Source organism: Schistocerca piceifrons, chromosome 6 (assembly GCF_021461385.2).
Source record: "Schistocerca piceifrons isolate TAMUIC-IGC-003096 chromosome 6, iqSchPice1.1, whole genome shotgun sequence".
In the NCBI taxonomy this organism is placed as follows: Eukaryota; Metazoa; Arthropoda; class Insecta; order Orthoptera; family Acrididae; genus Schistocerca; species Schistocerca piceifrons.
Window position 1 is genome coordinate 588,591,461 of NC_060143.1, and position 18,655 is coordinate 588,610,115.

At 42.4% G+C, this 18,655-nt stretch overlaps 1 protein-coding gene across 1 annotated transcript in view; it reads left to right on the plus strand.

Moving 5' to 3' along the window:
• LOC124802464 (cadherin-99C) overlaps positions 1 to 18,655 on the plus strand; it is a 628,642-nt gene that overhangs the window by 354,358 nt on the left and 255,629 nt on the right. The window contains exon 4 of the mRNA XM_047263250.1: positions 10,258 to 10,436. Coding sequence (XP_047119206.1) covers positions 10,258 to 10,436 — 179 coding nt within the window. The remainder of the gene's footprint in view (positions 1 to 10,257; positions 10,437 to 18,655) is intronic.

The window sequence follows — 18,655 nt, forward strand, 5'->3', positions numbered from 1 at the left end:
TGTAAAGGTACATTGTTGTTGTTGTTGTGGTCTTCAGTCCTGAGACTGGTTTGATGCAGCTCTCCATGCTACTCTATCCTGTGCAAGCTTTTTCATCTCCCAGTACCTACTGCAACCTACATCCTTCTGAATCTGCTTAGTGTATTCATCTCTTGGTCTCCCCCTACGATTTTTACCCTCCACACTGCCCTCCAATACTAAATTGGTGATACCTTGATGCCTCAGAACATGTCCTACCAACCGATCCCTTCTTCTGGTCAGGTTGTGCCACAAACTTCTCTTCTCCCCAATCCTATTCAATACTTCCTCATTAGTTATGTGATCTACCCATCTAATCTTCAGCATTCTTCTGTAGCACCACATTTCGAAAGCTTCTATTCTCTTCTTGTCCAAACTATTTATCGTCCATGTTTCACTTCCATACATGGCTACACTCCATACGAATACTTTCAGAAATGACTTCCTGACACTTAAATCAATACTGGATGTTAACAAATTTCTCTTCTTCAGAAACGCTTTCCTTGCCATTGCCAGCCTACATTTTATATCCTCTCTACTTCGACCATCATCAGTTATTTTGCTCCCCAAATAGCAAAACTCCTTTACTACTTTAAGTGCCTCATTTCCTAATCTAATTCCCTCAGCATCACCCGACTTAATTAGACTACATTCCATTATCCTTGTTTTGCTTTTGTTGATGTTCATCTTATATCCTCCTTTCAAGACACTGTCCATTCCATTCAACTGCTCTTCCAAGTCCTTTGCTGTCTCTGACAGAATTACAATGTCATCGGCGAACCTCAAAGTTTTTATTTCTTCTCCATGAATTTTAATACCTACTCCGAATTTTTCTTTTGTTTCCTTTACTGCTTGCTCAATATACAGATTGAACAACATCGGGGAGAGGCTATAACCCTGTCTTACTCCCTTCCCAACCACTGCTTCCCTTTCATGTCCCTCGACTCTTATAACTGCCATCTGGTTTCTGTACAAATTGTAAATAGCCTTTCGCTCCCTGTATTTTACCCCTGCCACCTTTAGAATTTGAAAGAGAGTATTCCAGTCAACATTGTCAAAAGCTTTCTCTAAGTCTACAAATGCTAGAAACGTAGGTTTGCCTTTCCTTAATCTTTCTTCTAAGATAAGTCGTAAGGTCAGTATTGCCTCACGTGTTCCAGTGTTTCTACGGAATCCAAACTGATCTTCCCCGAGGTTGGCTTCTACTAGTTTTTCCATTCGTCTGTAAAGAATTCGTGTTAGTATTTTGCAGCTGTGACTTATTAAGCTGATAGTTCGGTAATTTTCACATCTGTCAACACCTGCTTTCTTTGGGATTGGAATTATTATATTCTTCTTGAAGTCTGAGGGTATTTCGCCTGTTTCATACATCTTGCTCACCAGATGGTAGAGTTTTGTCAGCACTGGCTCTCCCACGGCCGTCAGTAGTTCCAATGGAATATTGTCTACTCCGGGGGCCTTGTTTCGACTCAGGTCTTTCAGTGCTCTGTCAAACTCTTCACGCAGTATCATATCTCCCATTTCATCTTCATCTACATCCTCTTCCATTTCCATAATATTGTCCTCAAGTACATCGCCCTTGTATAGACCCTCTATATACTCCTTCCACCTTTCTGCTTTCCCTTCTTTGCTTAGAGCTGGGTTTCCATCTGAGCTCTTGATATTCATACAGGTGGTTCTCTTATCTCCAAAGGTCTCTTTAATTTTCCTGTAGGCGGTATCTATCTTACCCCTAGTGAGATAGGCCTCTACATCCTTACATTTGTCCTCTAGCCATCCCTGCTTAGCCATTTTGCACTTCCTGTCGATCTCATTTTTGAGACGTTTGTATTCCTTTTTGCCTGTTTCACTTACTGCATTTTTATATTTTCTCCTTTCATCAATTAAATTCAATATTTCTTCTGTTACCCAAGGATTTCTATTAGCCCTCGTCTTTTTACCTACTTGATCCTCTGCTGCCTTCACTACTTCATCCCTCAAAGCTACCCATTCTTCTTCTACTGTATTTATTTCCCCCATTCCTGTCAATTGCTCCCTTATGCTCTCCCTGAATCTCTGTACAACCTCTGGTTCTTTTAGTTTATCCAGGTCCCATCTCCTTAAATTCCCACCTTTTTGCAGTTTCTTCAGTTTTAATCTACAGGTCATAACCAATAGATTGTGGTCAGAGTCCACATCTGCCCCTGGAAATGTCTTACAATTTAAAACCTGGTTCCTAAATCTCTGTCTTACCATTATATAATCTATCTGATACCTTTTAGTATCTCCAGGGTTCTTCCATGTATACAACCTTCTTTCATGATTCTTAAACCAAGTGTTAGTTATGATTATGTTGTGCTCTGTGCAAAATTCGACCAGGCGGCTTCCTCTTTCATTTCTGTCCCCCAATCCATATTCACCTACTATGTTTCCTTCTCTCCCTTTTCCTACACTCGAATTCCAGTCACCCATGACTATTAAATTTTCGTCTCCCTTCACAATCTGAATAATTTCTTTTATTTCATCATACATTTCTTCAATTTCTTCGTCATCTGCAGAGCTAGTTGGCGTATAAACTTGTAGTACTGTAGTAGGCGTGGGCTTCGTATCTATCTTGGCCACAATAATGCGTTCACTATGCTGTTTGTAGTAGCTTACCCGCATTCCTATTTTCCTATTCATTATTAAACCTACTCCTGCATTACCCCTATTTGATTTTGTGTTTATAACCCTGTAGTCACCTGACCAGAAGTCTTGTTCCTCCTGCCACCGAACTTCACTAATTCCCACTATATCTAACTTCAACCTATCCATTTCCCTTTTTAAATTTTCTAACCTACCTGCCCGATTAAGGGATCTGACATTCCACGCTCCGATCCGTAGAACGCCAGTTTTCTTTCTCCTGATAACGACATCCTCTTGAGTAATCCCCGCCCGGAGATCCGAATGGGGGACTATTTTACCTCCGGAATATTTTACCCAAGAGGACGCCATCATCATGTAATCATACAGTAAAGCTGCATGCCCTCGGGAAAAATTACGGCTGTAGTTTCCCCTTGCTTTCAGCCGTTCGCAGTACCAGCACAGCAAGACCGTTTTGGTTATTGTTACAAGGCCAGATCAGTCAATCATCCAGACTGTTGCCCTTGCAACTACTGAAAAGGCTGCTGCCCCTCTTCAGGAACCACACGTTTGTCTGGCCTCTCAACAGATACCCCTCCGTTGTGGTTGCACCTACGGAACGGCTATCTGTATCGCTGAGGCACGCAAGCCTCCCCACCAACGGCAAGGTCCATGGTTCATGGGGGGGAAAGGTACATAACTACCGTTAAATCTAAAATGAACGATCACAATTTGCTAAAAAGGAAAAAAAGATTCATGGGAGTAAATAAACGTTGAATACAATGTAGAAGCTCTTACACAAAGGCCACAGGAGGAGCTTAAAGCAACTAAAGTCTATTCACCGAGAGCTGGGACGAAACATAAACAGTGTCACGTGAGCGACTACGCTCGTTTCCAGAGAAAGCATTCGGTGTTCACGTGGTACGTAGGGGTGTGGAAAATCCTTGGCGCACGCTTTGCAGCTGGCGGCGTTCGGCTGGCTGCCGAGCTGTCAGAGCGGACCCTGAGAAACCTGGGCAACAATGTACGAAATAAGTTTAACAATAATGTTAAATTAATGTTAAACTGAGTTCATTCTGTCGAAGCAGATTTAGTTTCATTCAGGTTGCCAACAAAACGCTCCATTCAAACACAATTAATTGTTAATTTTAATAACAATACCAGTAATAATAATGATAAAGGACGAAACAAGGTTCACTCTGTCGAACTTGAACTGTTTTCATTGAGGTTTATAACAAACCGCTCCTCTCTCCTCTATAATGCAGTCTCATTTTCCATCTTTGAGCTTCCACTTCTTCTGCGACATGGAGGACGCACTTGTTCCAATCCTCTGCAGTCACTGTTCTTACTGCTTCTTCTAGCAGTACTTTAACTTCCGCGACTTTGTATGTTTTGTTTTTCGCTGCAACATAGCCTTTGATTCTGGCCCACACTAACTCGATGGCGTTTAATTCACAGTGGTACGGAGGAATTCTGAGAACAGTTTTCCCTGCATTCTTCTCCATTTCATCTATTGCGCATTCGTTGGGCGCTGTTCTGTGATTTTTAGCTATATCTAAAAGTTCTTTCTTCAACATACCGTCTTTGAAATCGATGTTTTTAGATTTTAGCCACTCTGATATTTCGTGCTTATTGGAATTCGCATTGGGAACTTTCTCTTTGCTCCGAGAATGGTACGGCGCGTTATCAAGAACAATAACTGCATTTCCCTGAAGCCGAGGAAGAACATCTTGAAACCACTTCTCGAAGGTTTCGGCGCACATCTCATGATAATCTCCACTTTTCTTGGATTCGAAAGTCCACAAACATCCTTCAACCAACCCTGCTTTGCTGCCAATGTGTGCGATAATCAGACGTTTCCATTTACCTGATGGGCCCTTGCTTCCGGTGGATAATCCGGACAGAAACGCTTGTTTTGAGGAAGTTATAGTGTCATCTACCCAGACGTAACTTCGGGTATGTCCTGCGTTCACCCACGTCTCATCCAAATAGAAAATAGGTCTGCCCTCATCTCTCAACCGTTTAATCGTTCGAAGATAACGCCGCCTCCATAAAATGATGTCATCCTTGTCTATTAGCATGCTATCGCGCACGCGCCGGACACATTTGAAATTCATTTCTCTCAATAACTTATAAAAGTAGTTCTCCGAAAATTGCCCAGATCTGCATCTTCGTTCACGACTGTAAGCACTTGACAATTCGTTACGAAAAAAAAACTCATGTACTTTTCTTCGTATCGCATTTCTATCAGTCATCAACACTTTCAGAATGTTTCTGTCGTAATTTTCCTTTCTTGGGAGACTTCAAAGAGTGTGTGACCTTGTACTCACTTATCACACGATACACTGAAGAACGTCCAACACCTGTAGCTGCAGCTGTTTTCGAAACAATGTCACTCACCGACTGCTCTGGATGTATCAGTTCCGTTTTATACACATTAAGCACCATGTGCTTCTCAGAAGAACTTAATGATTTCTTCTTTGCTCGCTCCTTTGGTGGACTCAGAACTGACACGTTGACCTCGCTCGCTGAATCCGTGGATGACTAAATGAGGACAGCCGTATGTGATGCTAATGAAATAAGTGAATATATAAAATAAGAAACCATGCGATGCTATTGGATGCGCACATAAACAATGAATGCTCAGCGTGACTACAAACACATATACTTACTCTAATAACCAACAACTAGTCTTTCAAGCGTCTTTACAGATGAACTTAAGATATCGTGAAATCGCCGCTGTACAACACCCACTGACGAGCTCACACCTGCAACTGAGACGGCCGCACTGACTGAGCGCCGCGCCTGCGAGCCGCACAATGCACCGCTCGTAAAGGACAAACGGTCGCACCCATCGCATGCCAACAAATTACAAAATTAAATTCAAACCATGCTGAAAGTTTTCTCGCTTACACCCCCACAAAAAAATTTAAAGGGGAAAAGTTTGTCGCTTACTATATTTCGGATGATGATTTGGTAAAAGTTCTGCATCGGACGTGAGATTTTAATTTATTACTTCACTATTACTACCTCTATTGAGCAGAAAATTTGCAGACGTCATCAACATATAGTACTGAAGGCACTTATAAAATTGTTTTGCTGTGTGACACACACTTTAGAAGATATGGCGTGATAAATATAGAGTAACGCGAAAAAACAACTTTTCCTGAAAGCTTAAATATTTCTCTTTTTCAGTGACAATAAATTTTAATGTAATGTAAAAAAAGGTGTCGGAAGGTAGTTCTCGGATCATTTTATCATGTTCAGGTGCCAAATTATAAAAAAAACATGACTTTCATTTTTTAATTTCTGACGCCCCTGCTTGTACACCCCTCGACGGCAGCGGTGTTGTCACGCGCCTTGCCGTGTTTACAGTACGTCTCTTGTTTTGGTGAATGGAGTATAGGAAGGATTTGAAAGCGAAGCAAAGAAAATGAAACCTAAATCTTGTCGAGGACATTCCAAACTGGCAGTGGAGTAACTGAAAAATGTTCAAGTGTGTGTGTGAATTCCTAAGGGACCAAACTGCTGTGGTACTCGGTCGCTAGTCTTACGCACTACTTAAACTAACTTATGCTAACAACAACACACACATCCATGCCCGAGGGAGGACTCGAACGTCCGGTAATCTCTGTGAAGTAATTAGTCGAGTCCATTAGTACGAAATGCCACTATGCATAGCCTTCATTGACTTCGGAAAAGCCTTTGATTCTGTCAGCCACACTGCAGTCACACAGGCACTGGCCGAGCAAGGAGTGGAAACAAAATGTCTAAACATATTGTGCTACATTTATGACACGTCTGTAGAATCTATCAACATAGGAAAAAACAAGTGCGAATTTCCCATTGGAAAAGGAGTAAAGCAGGGCGAACCTATATCCCCGAAGTTATTTATAGGAATTCACGAGATGGCTATGTAGATAATTATATGGAACAACATAGGAAAAGGATAAATGCTAAAAGACTAACCCACCTGATATTTGCTGACGATATAGTGGTTCTAGCTAACAGTAAGATGGAAATGCAGTCCTCTATAAGAGACTTAACAGATTGTTGTCAGGAAGTTGGACTTGAAATAAATCACTCTAAAACTGAGGTTATGCATAATAGTGGGTGGCTGCAGCACGTGTAACACTGAACGGCAGCATCCTAAACAGTGTTACAGAATACGTTTACCTGGGGCAATTAATTGACGCAAAAGGGGATTTGAAACCGGAAATTTTTCGTCGAATTAAACTGGGTTGGAGGGCTTACGGAAGGAATGCAACAATTTTCAACTCTAACATGCCAGTCTACTTAAAGAAGACAGTTTTTGATCAGTGTGCCCTACCGGTTTTAACGTACGGGTGTGAAACTTGGACTTTAAATGAATTTCTCAAAACGAAACTTAGAACTGCTCAGAGAGCTATGGAAGGAAGGAAACTAGGCAAAAACTTACTGCTAGGTAGTAGTAACACGAATTCTTTACAGACGAATGGAAAAACTGGTAAAAGCCGACGTCGAGGGAGATGAGTTTGGCTTCTGTAGAAATGGTGAAACACGTGAGGCCATAGTGACCCTACGACTTATCTGAGAAGATAGGTTAAGGAGAGGCAAAATTATCTTTATAGCATTTGTAGACATAGAGAAAACTTTTGACAATGTTGACTGGAATACTCTCTTTCAAATTCTAAAGATGGCAGGAGTAAAATACAGGGAACGAAAGGCTATTTACAATTTGTACAGAAACTAGATGGCAGTTATAAGAGTTGAAGGGCATGAAAAGGAAGCAGTGGTTGAGAAGGGAGTATGAAACGGTTGTAGCCTATCCCCGACGTTATTCAATCTGTATATTGAGAAGAAAAAAAAGATTGGTGTAGGAATTAAAAGCCAGGAGAAAAAATAAAATCTTTGAGGTTTGCCGACGACATTGTAATTCTGTCAGTGACAGCGAAGGACCTGGAAGAGTAGTTGAACGGAATGGACAGTGTCTTGAGAGGAGGATATGAGATGAACATCAGCAAAAGCAAAACGAGGATAATGGAGTGTGTCGAATTAAATCAGGTGATGGTGACGGAATTAGATTAGGGAATGAGATGCTTAAAGTAGTAAATGAGTTTTGCTATTTGGGGAGCAAAATAACTGATGATGGTCGAAGTAGAGAGGATATAAAATGTAGACTGGCGATGGCAAGGAAAGCGTTTCTGAAGAAGAGAAATTTGTTAACATTGAGTATAAATTTAAGTGTAAGGAAGTCGTTTCTGAAAGTATTTGTATGGAGTGTATATGGAAGTGAAACATGGACGATAAATAGTTTAGACAAGAAGAGAATAGAAGCTTTCGATATGTGGTGATACAGAAGAATGCTGAAGAGTGAATGGGTAGATCACGTAACTAATGAGGAGGTACTGAATAGATTTGAGGAGAAGAGGAATTTGTGGCACAGCTTGGCTAGAAGAAGGGATCAGGTGGTACGACATGTTCTGAGGCATCAAGGGATCACAAATTTAGCATTGGAGGGAAGTGTGGAGGATAAAAGTCGTAGAGGGAGACCAAGAGATGAATACACTAAGCAAATTCACAAGGATGTAGGTTGCAGCAGTTATTGAGATATGAAGAGGCTTGCACAGGATATAGTAGATGGAGAGCTGCATCAAATCAGTGTCTGGATTGAAAATCACAGCCGCAACACTCCAGTGTCAAATACGTGCTGTGTTAAAAATTTGTTTTCATTTTAGATAATAATTATCCGTTATTTAGCCTTAACATGTGTGAAAGTTGTCAATGGATTTTAAACATATTGTTGAGTATATATTTGTTATTTAAATTATATATAAACTTTTTGCCTTTCTCTTTGCTTGCGTTCACTGTCACATATATGGTATACACCTGCTGCTCCCCTCTCTCGGTCAGTCTCCCCTCCCCCCTCTTCCTCTCTGCTCAGTCGTGCCCGTCTGCTTGCACACCAGCTTGAGTGCATTCCTATACTACCTGCTCAGCACGCCAGTCCTGTAGGGTAGCTGAGATATGAGGCGTTACGAAACTTCTGTACTCGCACCGCCACCACTTCCGAGCAAACCGACGAGGAAGCGGGTTAATATTGCATTGTCATGCAGTTCTCAGCCATGTTTAAAATCTCTAGTCTGTAGCTCTTTGCAAAGTTACTTTAAAATCGACTGAAAAATTCGTAACTAACCTACAGACAGAGAAGAAAGCGAGCCATATCACTAAAGTCGATTTGCAGTAGGGGTTTGGAACATATACTGTGTTCGAACATTATAAATTACCTCGGAGAACACTATTTATTGACATATAGTCAGCACGGATTTAGAAAATATCGTTCTTGTGAAACAACTAGCTTTTTGTACTGAAGAAGTAATGAGTACTATCGACAGAGAATGTAAAATTGATTCCATAGTTTTAGATTTCCAAAAGGCTTTCGACATCGTTCCTGACAAGCGTCTTCTAACCAAACTGCGTGCCTACGGAATACCGCCTCAGTTGTGCGACTGGATTCGTGAGTTCCTGTATGGAAGGTCACAGTTCGTAGTAATAGACGGAAAGTCATCGAGTAAAAAAGTAATAGCCGGCGTTCCCGAAGGAAGTGTTATAGGCCCTCTATTGTTACTGATGTATATTAACGACACAGGAGACAATCTGAGAAGCCGTCTTAGATTGTTTGCAGATGATGCTGTGATTTACCGTCTTGTAAAGTCATCAGATGATCAAAACGACTAGCAAAATGATTTAGATAAGACATCTGTATGGTGCGCAAAGTGGCAATTGACCCTGAGTAAGGAAAAGTGTGAAGTTGTTCACATCAGCAGTAAAAGAAATCAGCTAAATTTCGATTACGCAATAAGTCACACAAATCTGAGGGCTGTAAATTCAACTAAATACTTAGGGATTATAATTACAAATAACGTAAATTGGAACGATCACATAGATAATGTTGTGGGTAGAGCAAACCAAAGACTGCAGTTCACTGGCAGAACACTTAGAAGGTGCAACAGGTCTGCTAAAGAGACTGCTTACACCACGCTTTTCCGCCCTATTCTGGAGTATTGCTGTGCGGTGCATCTGGTGGGACTGACGGATGACATCGAAAAAGTTGAAAGAAGGCCAGCTCGTTTTGAATTATCGCGAAATAGGGGAGGTAGTGCCACAGATACGATTCGTGAATTGGAGGGGCAGTCATTAAAACAAAGGCGTCTTTCGTTGCGACGGGATCTTCTCATGAAATTTCAATCACGTGTTTTCTCGCCCGATTGCGAAAACATTCTGTTGGCACCCACCTACATAGGGAGAAATGGTCATGACGATAAAATAAGAGAAATCTGGGCTCGCACAGAAAAATTTGAGTGCTCGTTTTTCCCGCGTGCCGTTCGAGAGTGGAACGGTAGAGAGGCAGCTTGAAAGTGGTTCATTGAACCCTCTGGCAGGCACTTTATTGTGAATAGCAGGGTAATCACGTAGATGTAGATGTAGAATAAAGACTTGTTAAAATGAGCACAGCGAATGAAAACCACCTGTTTTTGGATGACGGATGAAAATGAAAGAGTAGGCTACTTTGTGAAGCTCTGCTAATTAAAGATGTCGGTTTGAAGGAAGTGTGCGCCTCTCTGCTGACGGCCAGTGTGCGGCGCGGTGTGTTCGCAGAGATGAGCCAGCAGACGACGCCGGCCGAGCTGCCCGTGGTGGGGGACCCGTTCTCGGACGTGGCGCTGGAGCTGGTGTTCCCGCGGCTGGAGCCCGTCTTCATCCTGAACGGCAAGAGGCTGCAGCTGCTGCGGCCGCTCGACAGGGACCGCGACAACCTGTCGCACATCGTCTTCCAGGTGGGTCCGGTGGGCGGCCAGGCCAGGCTGGCCCGCGCTGTCCGCCGTACACTGCCAGCCGCCGAGTGTGGCTCGTGGCGCGTAGTGGCATGCAGGGTGGCAAAATTAATATTTATCGGTGTTTTATATAATTTTTGACCGACTTAAAAACCTTAAATGCTGTCATAATCTACTTATAACTATGAGGGTTGGACAAAACTGTGGAAACACCAAATACACAAAACATTATCGTGCCTAATACGGCGCAGGAACCCTGTCGCCATTCAAAACAGCTCCCAGTCGTCTCGAAATGCATAGACACAGGTCGTGTATGCTTTTCAGGAGAGTAGTATACCATTCTTCCTGTAAAATGGTGACAATTGAGTAACAGTGACAGAGGTGGATAGTGATCACGTACACTTCTCTCCAAAGTAGAGCACAAAAGCACAATATCACTGAGGTCTGGTGACTGCGGTGTCCGAGGCAGATGCGGCAATTGATCTTCGTGATCCGGACGATGAGAGCTGTGTAACACGGGCGCTGTTGTCTTGGAACACAGCTTCACCATTGGGGAGCAAACGTTGTACCGTGGGACGAACCCTGCAATCTGCACCTCCCTCATTTGTTGATTGTCACTGACTTCGTGTCCTCCCCCTGTAGATGAGTGGTCAGCGCGACAGAATGTCAATCCTAAGGGCGCGGGTTCGATTCCCGGCTGGTTCAGAGGTTTTTCTCTGCTCAGTGACTGGGTGTTGTGTTGCCCTAATCGTCATCATTTCATCGACGCGCAAGTCGCCGAAGTGGCGTCAAATCGAAAGACTTGCACTCGGCGAGCGGCCTACCCGACGGGAGGCCCTCGTCACACCACATTTACATTTTACTAACCTCATAATACACTCTTTTAACAAGCTTTGTGAGGAGCAACATTTACAACAAACCTTTTTACTTATGTTCCTTTCTTGCAGTTGGCCCCAGCTCTTCACGTCAAGGGGTTGATTCTTGAAGCTGAAATTTTTGTATCACAGGTTCTTATGGTTCCAATTGACGTAATAACTTCTGAATAACTGCCTGAATAGTTAATTTTATTCTCTCACATTTTTGTGTATCACACTCTTACAAATTCCACTTCAAAACCGAAAACTACATTGTCATTGCCAGAAATAAAAACGCGGCCGGTCACATCACAGGAATGCCCACTACTAATCCATTCTGCAGTACTAACAATATTTCAAAGAGATTACAAATTTGTTGAGAAATGAAATTTCACCAATTTATATCATTACTTTATAAATGAATCCAGACGTAAACGTGCAATTATTAATAGGAATTTTAAGTGCGCCAGATATTTCGTAATTTCAAATGTTTCAAAAAGAAAGTAATTTTAACTTTACTTATCGATTGTAACAACGAAATTAAAGTAATTGCTTTTTATACATTTTAGCGTGAAATATGGTACATCGCACACAAAATCATACGCAATTCCTTTAGAAAAACAGTTGAGATAATATTAACCTGTTTAAAAATTCGTATATATTATTTGATATCACCTACTTCTGTTGAGGAAAGGCAATGCTAGAGGAGGGTGTCCCATTACAACCCGAACAACCAAAATGCAGACACTGCCCCTGGCAGTTATGCGACACTGCAGAGCACCCGTGGGGCCCGTGGAAGAGCCCAACATGGCTGCGCAGTCATCACACGAGACACCAACCCGTCAGCTGAGTGGTCAGCGCTCTCTGGCTGCCGTGCGGAGGACACGGGTGCGATTCCCGGCGGGTCGGAGATTTTCTGCACCCGGGGGACTGGCTTTTGCCTTGTCCTTGCCATCATTTCATCATCATCGACACGTGAGTCGTGCAGCGTGGTGTCGACTGAAGAGACTTGGCAACTCTGCGGCCAAGCTTTTTGGCCATCAGTGGCATTTTTTCATCATTGAACCTTCACCGTGACCTACTCTTGGGACGTAGACTCGTCCAGAAGTTGGAAACAGTGTGGAACAAGACTCATTCGACGAAATGGCTTTCTTCCATTGCTGCACAGTCCAGGTTTTATGGTTCCGACTCGACGTTTTACTGTTACGCGCATTTACATCACTGCTGTCTCCCTGATTAGCTGAGTGGTCACGTGCTTGCCTACCGCGCAGCGGGCCCGGGTTCGATTCCGGCCGGGCTGGAGATTTTCTCCGCTCGTGGATTGGGTGTTGTGTTGTGCTTATCATCATTTCATCCTCGTCACCAGCACGCGAGTTGCCCAATATGGCGCCGACTGAAACAAGATAGCATACGGCGGCCTAACTTCCCCGGATGGGGTATCCCGGCCGGGAATGCCATGGGACCATTTTTTCACATCACTGCTGAGTCGGTTTGGAATTCAAGTTCGCCCTGCAGTTCCCATCTTGTGGAGCTCCCTTCGTGTTGTTTTGTTGGTGAAAGGGTTCGATGTATGACATTCGGTTTTGCGATGACTTCTGCATACCTCGTGTTCTTGTTTTTTGCCACAATACTCTTCAGTGATCGTCCGTCACGATCAGTCAACACACACTTTAGTCCAGGGATGAAGTTTTTCCGCGTTAAATATCCTCGATACGGTGGCTCGTGAAGCACCAAACACCCACTTTACGAGCAGCAACAATTTGCGCACGTTCGAAATCATTTAGCTGCGACGTAACTGTATGTATGTCCGAGCATGCATTTCTCGCCAACCCTTATATAATCGAACACAGTAAGACAAGTCATATTGCTGGGAACTTCGTATAAATGACAAGGCGCCACTACTCACAGCGCGCAAAAATTAAGAATATTCCAGAATGAAATTTCCACCCTGCAGCCGAGTGTGCGCTGATATGAAACTTCCTGGCAGATTAAAACTGTATGCCGGATTGAGACTCAAACTCGGGATGTTTGCCTTTCGTGGGCAAGTGCTCTACCGACTGACCTACCCAAGCACTGTTCCGGACGCCTCCTCACAGCTTTAATTCCGCCAGTAGCTCGTCCCCTACCTTCGTTCTGCAAGTTTCGCAGGCGAGCGTCTGTGAAGTTTGGAAAGTAGAAGTCGAGGTTCCGGCAGAATTACAGCTGTGAGGGAGGAGGCGTCCGGAACAGTGCAGTGCTCGGGTAGGTCAGTCGGTAGAGCACTAGACCCCGAAATACAAAGGTCCCGAGTTCGAGTCTCGCTCCGAGACACAGTTTTAATCTGCCAGGAAGTTTCACTAAGAATATTCATCCACTATCTTAGAATGGTGCACTAAGCAATTTCCAACAAACGTTACAGCTCAAATCTTTACGAAACTTTTTCTCCCTGATACCCACCCACAAAATGATGAAAGGAGAAAAGTTTATTATTTACTTCATCTTCGCTACTCGTACAGTAAAACTGCCACATCAGGGATGCTTTTAATATATTACTTCCTTATAACTATATTTGCAACACATTTTGCAGACAGTATTTGCATGTACCAGTTGAGTGTGTCTGCAAAATTACATGATTGTACAACACATAGCTGAGGTCTTAAACATTGAGAAGCGTGAAAAGCTAGCTTTGCTTAAAATGGAGAGCAAATCACTCGACTATACTCGTGGGGTGTCTGATGGTGAGAGTACTTAGCGACATACAACAAACTTTAAACATGACGTCAGACCTTTTCTAAACTTCTTTTCGCCTACAGTTTAACGTCTGATATGTAAGATATATGTAATATATGTTTGTAAAGTAACTAGACCTTTGAATCTGTTTCATACATGGGAGCTCGAATCATGAAAGAACTGAGGGCGGAGAATAGCGCTGTTTGCGATACTCTGGCGAAAAGTCACGAGAACTAGTCCAATACCGCGAGTGCCACGGTATACAGGAAATGTGCAATACCACTGATGCCGCCGCTGCTACTGTTGCTTGACTGAGGTCCAGATTAAGAATGACAGAAGATTGTGGAGTGGCACATTGCGGCAGTGGGGAAGACACCTTTCGTTGGTTCGTAACTTACTATCATTAAATTGATAGTTATCACTTTACACTTAAAAGTATTCGGACAACTCGGTAAACATGAACACAAGTCCCCTACTAGGCTGACATCTTGCCCATACATTCTGCTAATTTGACAGTTATTGACTATTAATTGCATTGTCATGACAGTTGTTGCCCATTAGCTGTACCATAAATAAATCCGTAAGAGTACGGAGGGGTGAACAGCGCGTTGCAAGGCATCCCACATATGCTCAATAATGTTCATGTCTGTGGAGTTTGGTGGCCAGCGGAAGTGTTGGAACTCGGGAAGAGTGTTCCTGGAGCCACTCTGTCGCGATTCTGGACGTGTGGGGTATCGCATTGTCCTGCTGGAATTGCCCCAAGTCCGTCAGAATGCACAACGAACATGAACGGATGCAGTATGCTTACGTACGTGTGACCTGTCAGTGTCGTATCTAGATGTATCCGGAGTCCCATCACTCCAAATGCACATACCCCACGCGTTACAGAACCTTTTCCAGCTTGAACATTCCCCTGCTGACGCGCAGGGTCCATGGATTCATGAGGTTGTCTCCATACCCGTGCACGTCCATGCGCTCGATACAATTTGAAACGAGACTCGTCCGACCAGGCAACATGTCTTCCCGTCATCAACAGTCTAATGTAAAGCTTTGTTTCGTGGAATCATCAAGTTTACACGAGTGGGCCTTCGTCTCCGAAAGCCCACATCGATGATGTTTCGTTGAATGGTTCGCACACTGAAACTTGTTGATTGCCCAGTTTTGAAATCTGCAGCAATTTGCGGAAGGTTGCACTTCTGTCACGTCGAACAATTCTCTTCAGTCGTCGTTGGTCCCGTTCTTGCAGGATCTTTTTCCGGCCGCAGCGTTGTCGGACATTTGATGCTTTACCGGATTCCTGATATTCGCAATAAGCTCGTGAAATGTTCGTATGTGAAAATCCACACTTAATCGCTGTCTCGGAGAATCTGTGCCCATCGCTCGTGCACCGACTATAACGCCACGTTCAATCTCACTTAAATCTTGATAAGCTGCCATTGTAGCAGCAGTAACCGATCTAACAGCTGCGCCATACAGTTGTCTCACACAGGCGTTGCCGACCGCAGCGCCGTATTCTGCCCGTTTACATATTCTCTGTATTTGAATATGCATGCCTATACCAGTTTCTTTGGCGCTTCAGTATAGAAGCGACGTGTATTATAGTATTTTTCAAGAACTGTATTAATTCTTCCTATTAGTTCGTTAATTACCTGGCATTCGACGCGTCCACTGTCAGTGTTCTTGAGGTCAATTTCACTTGTCTTTTCCGTAATTACAGTATGTCCATCCCATATGTAGAGCACAGGAAATGAACGTGCTTTGTGCACTTTATAAAAATGTCCACGAGAACAAAAGTTTTAAATCAAATTTCATGGGTACTAAGGGATAAAATTAATGAATACTAAAATCATTCCAAAGTATATTTACAGTCATTATAATTAACATGAGATCTTACATAAATAAATAAATTGTAGTTTCATTGTTGTTTAGAATAAAATGTACTGTTTATGTTTCAGCCTTTAAAAAATGTCACTTATAATCGTTCGGTTTGCTGCTTGAATAAGCTACACTATAAGAGTGCTCTCATAATAGGATTGCTGCTAATTATAGAAAGTGCAATGCCTATTTTCGTTTTCTTGGAGTCTTCTACAGTGTTCTTGTAAATATTTTTGCTTGTAATTTCTTCTTTTCTTTTCCTGCTGTGTTCTCCACTTGCGTATCAAAGTAAATTGTGCTTCTGAAAATCTAACAAAGTAGTGCATCATATGTTACGCGAAATAAGAAAGCAAAATACACATGTACACCAGTATAATATTACAGATGAAATAACAGAATTAATCTACATACAAGGTGTACAACTTTGCTTCCGGCGTTTTTTCTCCAACATTTGAGGCTTTAATGAAACAAATTGGTTACACATGTATCATTCAAACTATTTTCCATCGCTGGCCACTAATTTCTCCCATCTTTCGGACAGTGTACGAATCCCGCGTCGAAAAAATTGTTCATCTTTTGAAGCGATCCACGAATCGATACAATTTGTGACTTCTTCATGAGATCGGAAGTGTTGGTCAGCCAGGCCAGGCGCCATTGATCTAAACAGGTGATAGTCAGAGGGAGCAATGTCTCGAGAATCCGGCGGGTAGGTTAGGACTTCACATTTTAAAGTTTCCAAGTACGTTTTGACCTCTTTTGCAACGTGGGGTCGAGCGTTGTCGAGCTGCAAAATCGCTTTATCAGGCCTCTCGTTGTATTGCGCCCGTTTGTCTTTTGATGCTCTGCTCAAACGCATTAATTGCGTTCGATAACGAGCACCTGTGGTTGTTTCACTTGGTTTTAACACCTCACAGTACACGACGCCGAGCTGGTCGTACCGAAAGCAGAGCATGATCTTGGAGCCGTGAATATTTGGTTTGGCCGTCGACGTGGAAGCATGGCCGGAATATCCCAATGACTTTTTGCGTTTAGGTTATCGTAATGAACCCATTTTTCGTCCCCGGTCACAATGCGATGGAGAAATCGCTTCCATGTTTGCCTCTGAAGCAACTGTTCACAAACGCCGTTCAACGTCTCTTAGTTTCAGCTCACACGAGACCCAAGTTCCTTCCTTCTGAATCATGCCCATAGCCTTGAGCTGTTTTGAAATGGCTTGCTGTGTCACTCCCACTAATCGTGCCAATTCCTCTGGAATTTGACGCGTGTCTTCACTCAGCAATGTCTCCAGTTCTGCATCTTCGAAATCATTCTCTCTTCCACCACTATGCCGGTCTACGACGTTAAAATCACCCTTCTTGAAGCGTTGAAACTACTCACGACACGTTCTTTCACTAATAGCGTCCTTACCATACATAGTGAGAGCATTCGATGAGACTCAGCCGCTGTTTTCTTCATACTGCAAAAAAACAGTAACACCTCCCGCAACGACGAGAATTAGGCTTGTAAACTGACATTTTCAATCAAGAACAACTTTATGATGCAGTCACAGATCGTCTAATGTTTGAATGAGGTTATGTTGGCCGAGGTGCAAGCTAACTGCCTGACGTCTGCGATCTGTTTCTTTCGACCGCTACTTACCGTTGTCGCCACCTATCGGCAAATGGCCGGAGGAAAATTGTGCATCTTGTACAGTTTTCTCCTTATATGTTTACACATATAAAAGCACAAACTAAATAAAACACTGTAAAAAAGAAAATAAAGGAAGTATTTACAATCTTGTAATGCTTCCTACTAGATAATAAAAATTAGTGGAGAGGCTGGTACAAAAATACCAAAGGGATTGAATTGTGCTGTTCCCAGTCTGTTCTGCAGACCAGAAGTAAAGTGATCCTCGTGGATGTGAAGCAATTACAGAAATCTTGAATGCATTTTCATTTAAAAGGTAATAACAGATTTGTCACAAAATATGTAAATACTCAATAGAGGTGGAATAATCATTCTTAGGGTATTGTAACCACACACTATCAAACAGAGACATCATTTTACAACACTTATTTACATCGATCACTTTATTGCACCGAATTTGTGCAGAAATCATACTGCGTGTACTACTTGCGTTGTTTATCAGTTCTGCTAAAAATTTATCAAGGAATACGAAACGTCTACCAATAAATCGTTTTAGGTTACTCTTAAACTGAACTTGATAAGTAATTAAATTTTTATGGCTGCTGGCAAGTCGTTGAAAATGTCTGATTAATGGACACCTTTCTGGACGCTAAATCTCTGTGAAAATTATTATTATTTCTTGTACTGATTCCATGAACTGAGCTGTTGCTTTGTATGGGGGATATACTTTTAATTAGAAGTTTCATTAAGCAATAAATATAATGAGAAGGAATAGTTAGTAGCTCCACACACTTAAAGAGGTCTCTGCAGGATTTTTCGAAGGTCACAAAAAAGCTTACGTTCGCTGGATTAGTTTTCCCAAAAACGTATCCCGTATTTCATATGGAATGGAAGTAAGAGAAGTACGCTAAAATTTTCATTTTTATGTGATTAATTTCTGACAATATATGCAGTGCAAAGAGAAATTTGTCTAGGCACTTCGGCAATTCTCTGGCATGCTCTTTCAAGTTGAATTTATTATCAAGCTGTAATTACCAAAGTTAAATACTGTCAAACTTTAGTGACCAAGAATTGTCTAGGAACCATTAATTAATGTTCATTAAAATTTTGCTTGTCAGTCTTTCTAAGACGATATTTGATTTTGTATTTATTGCAATG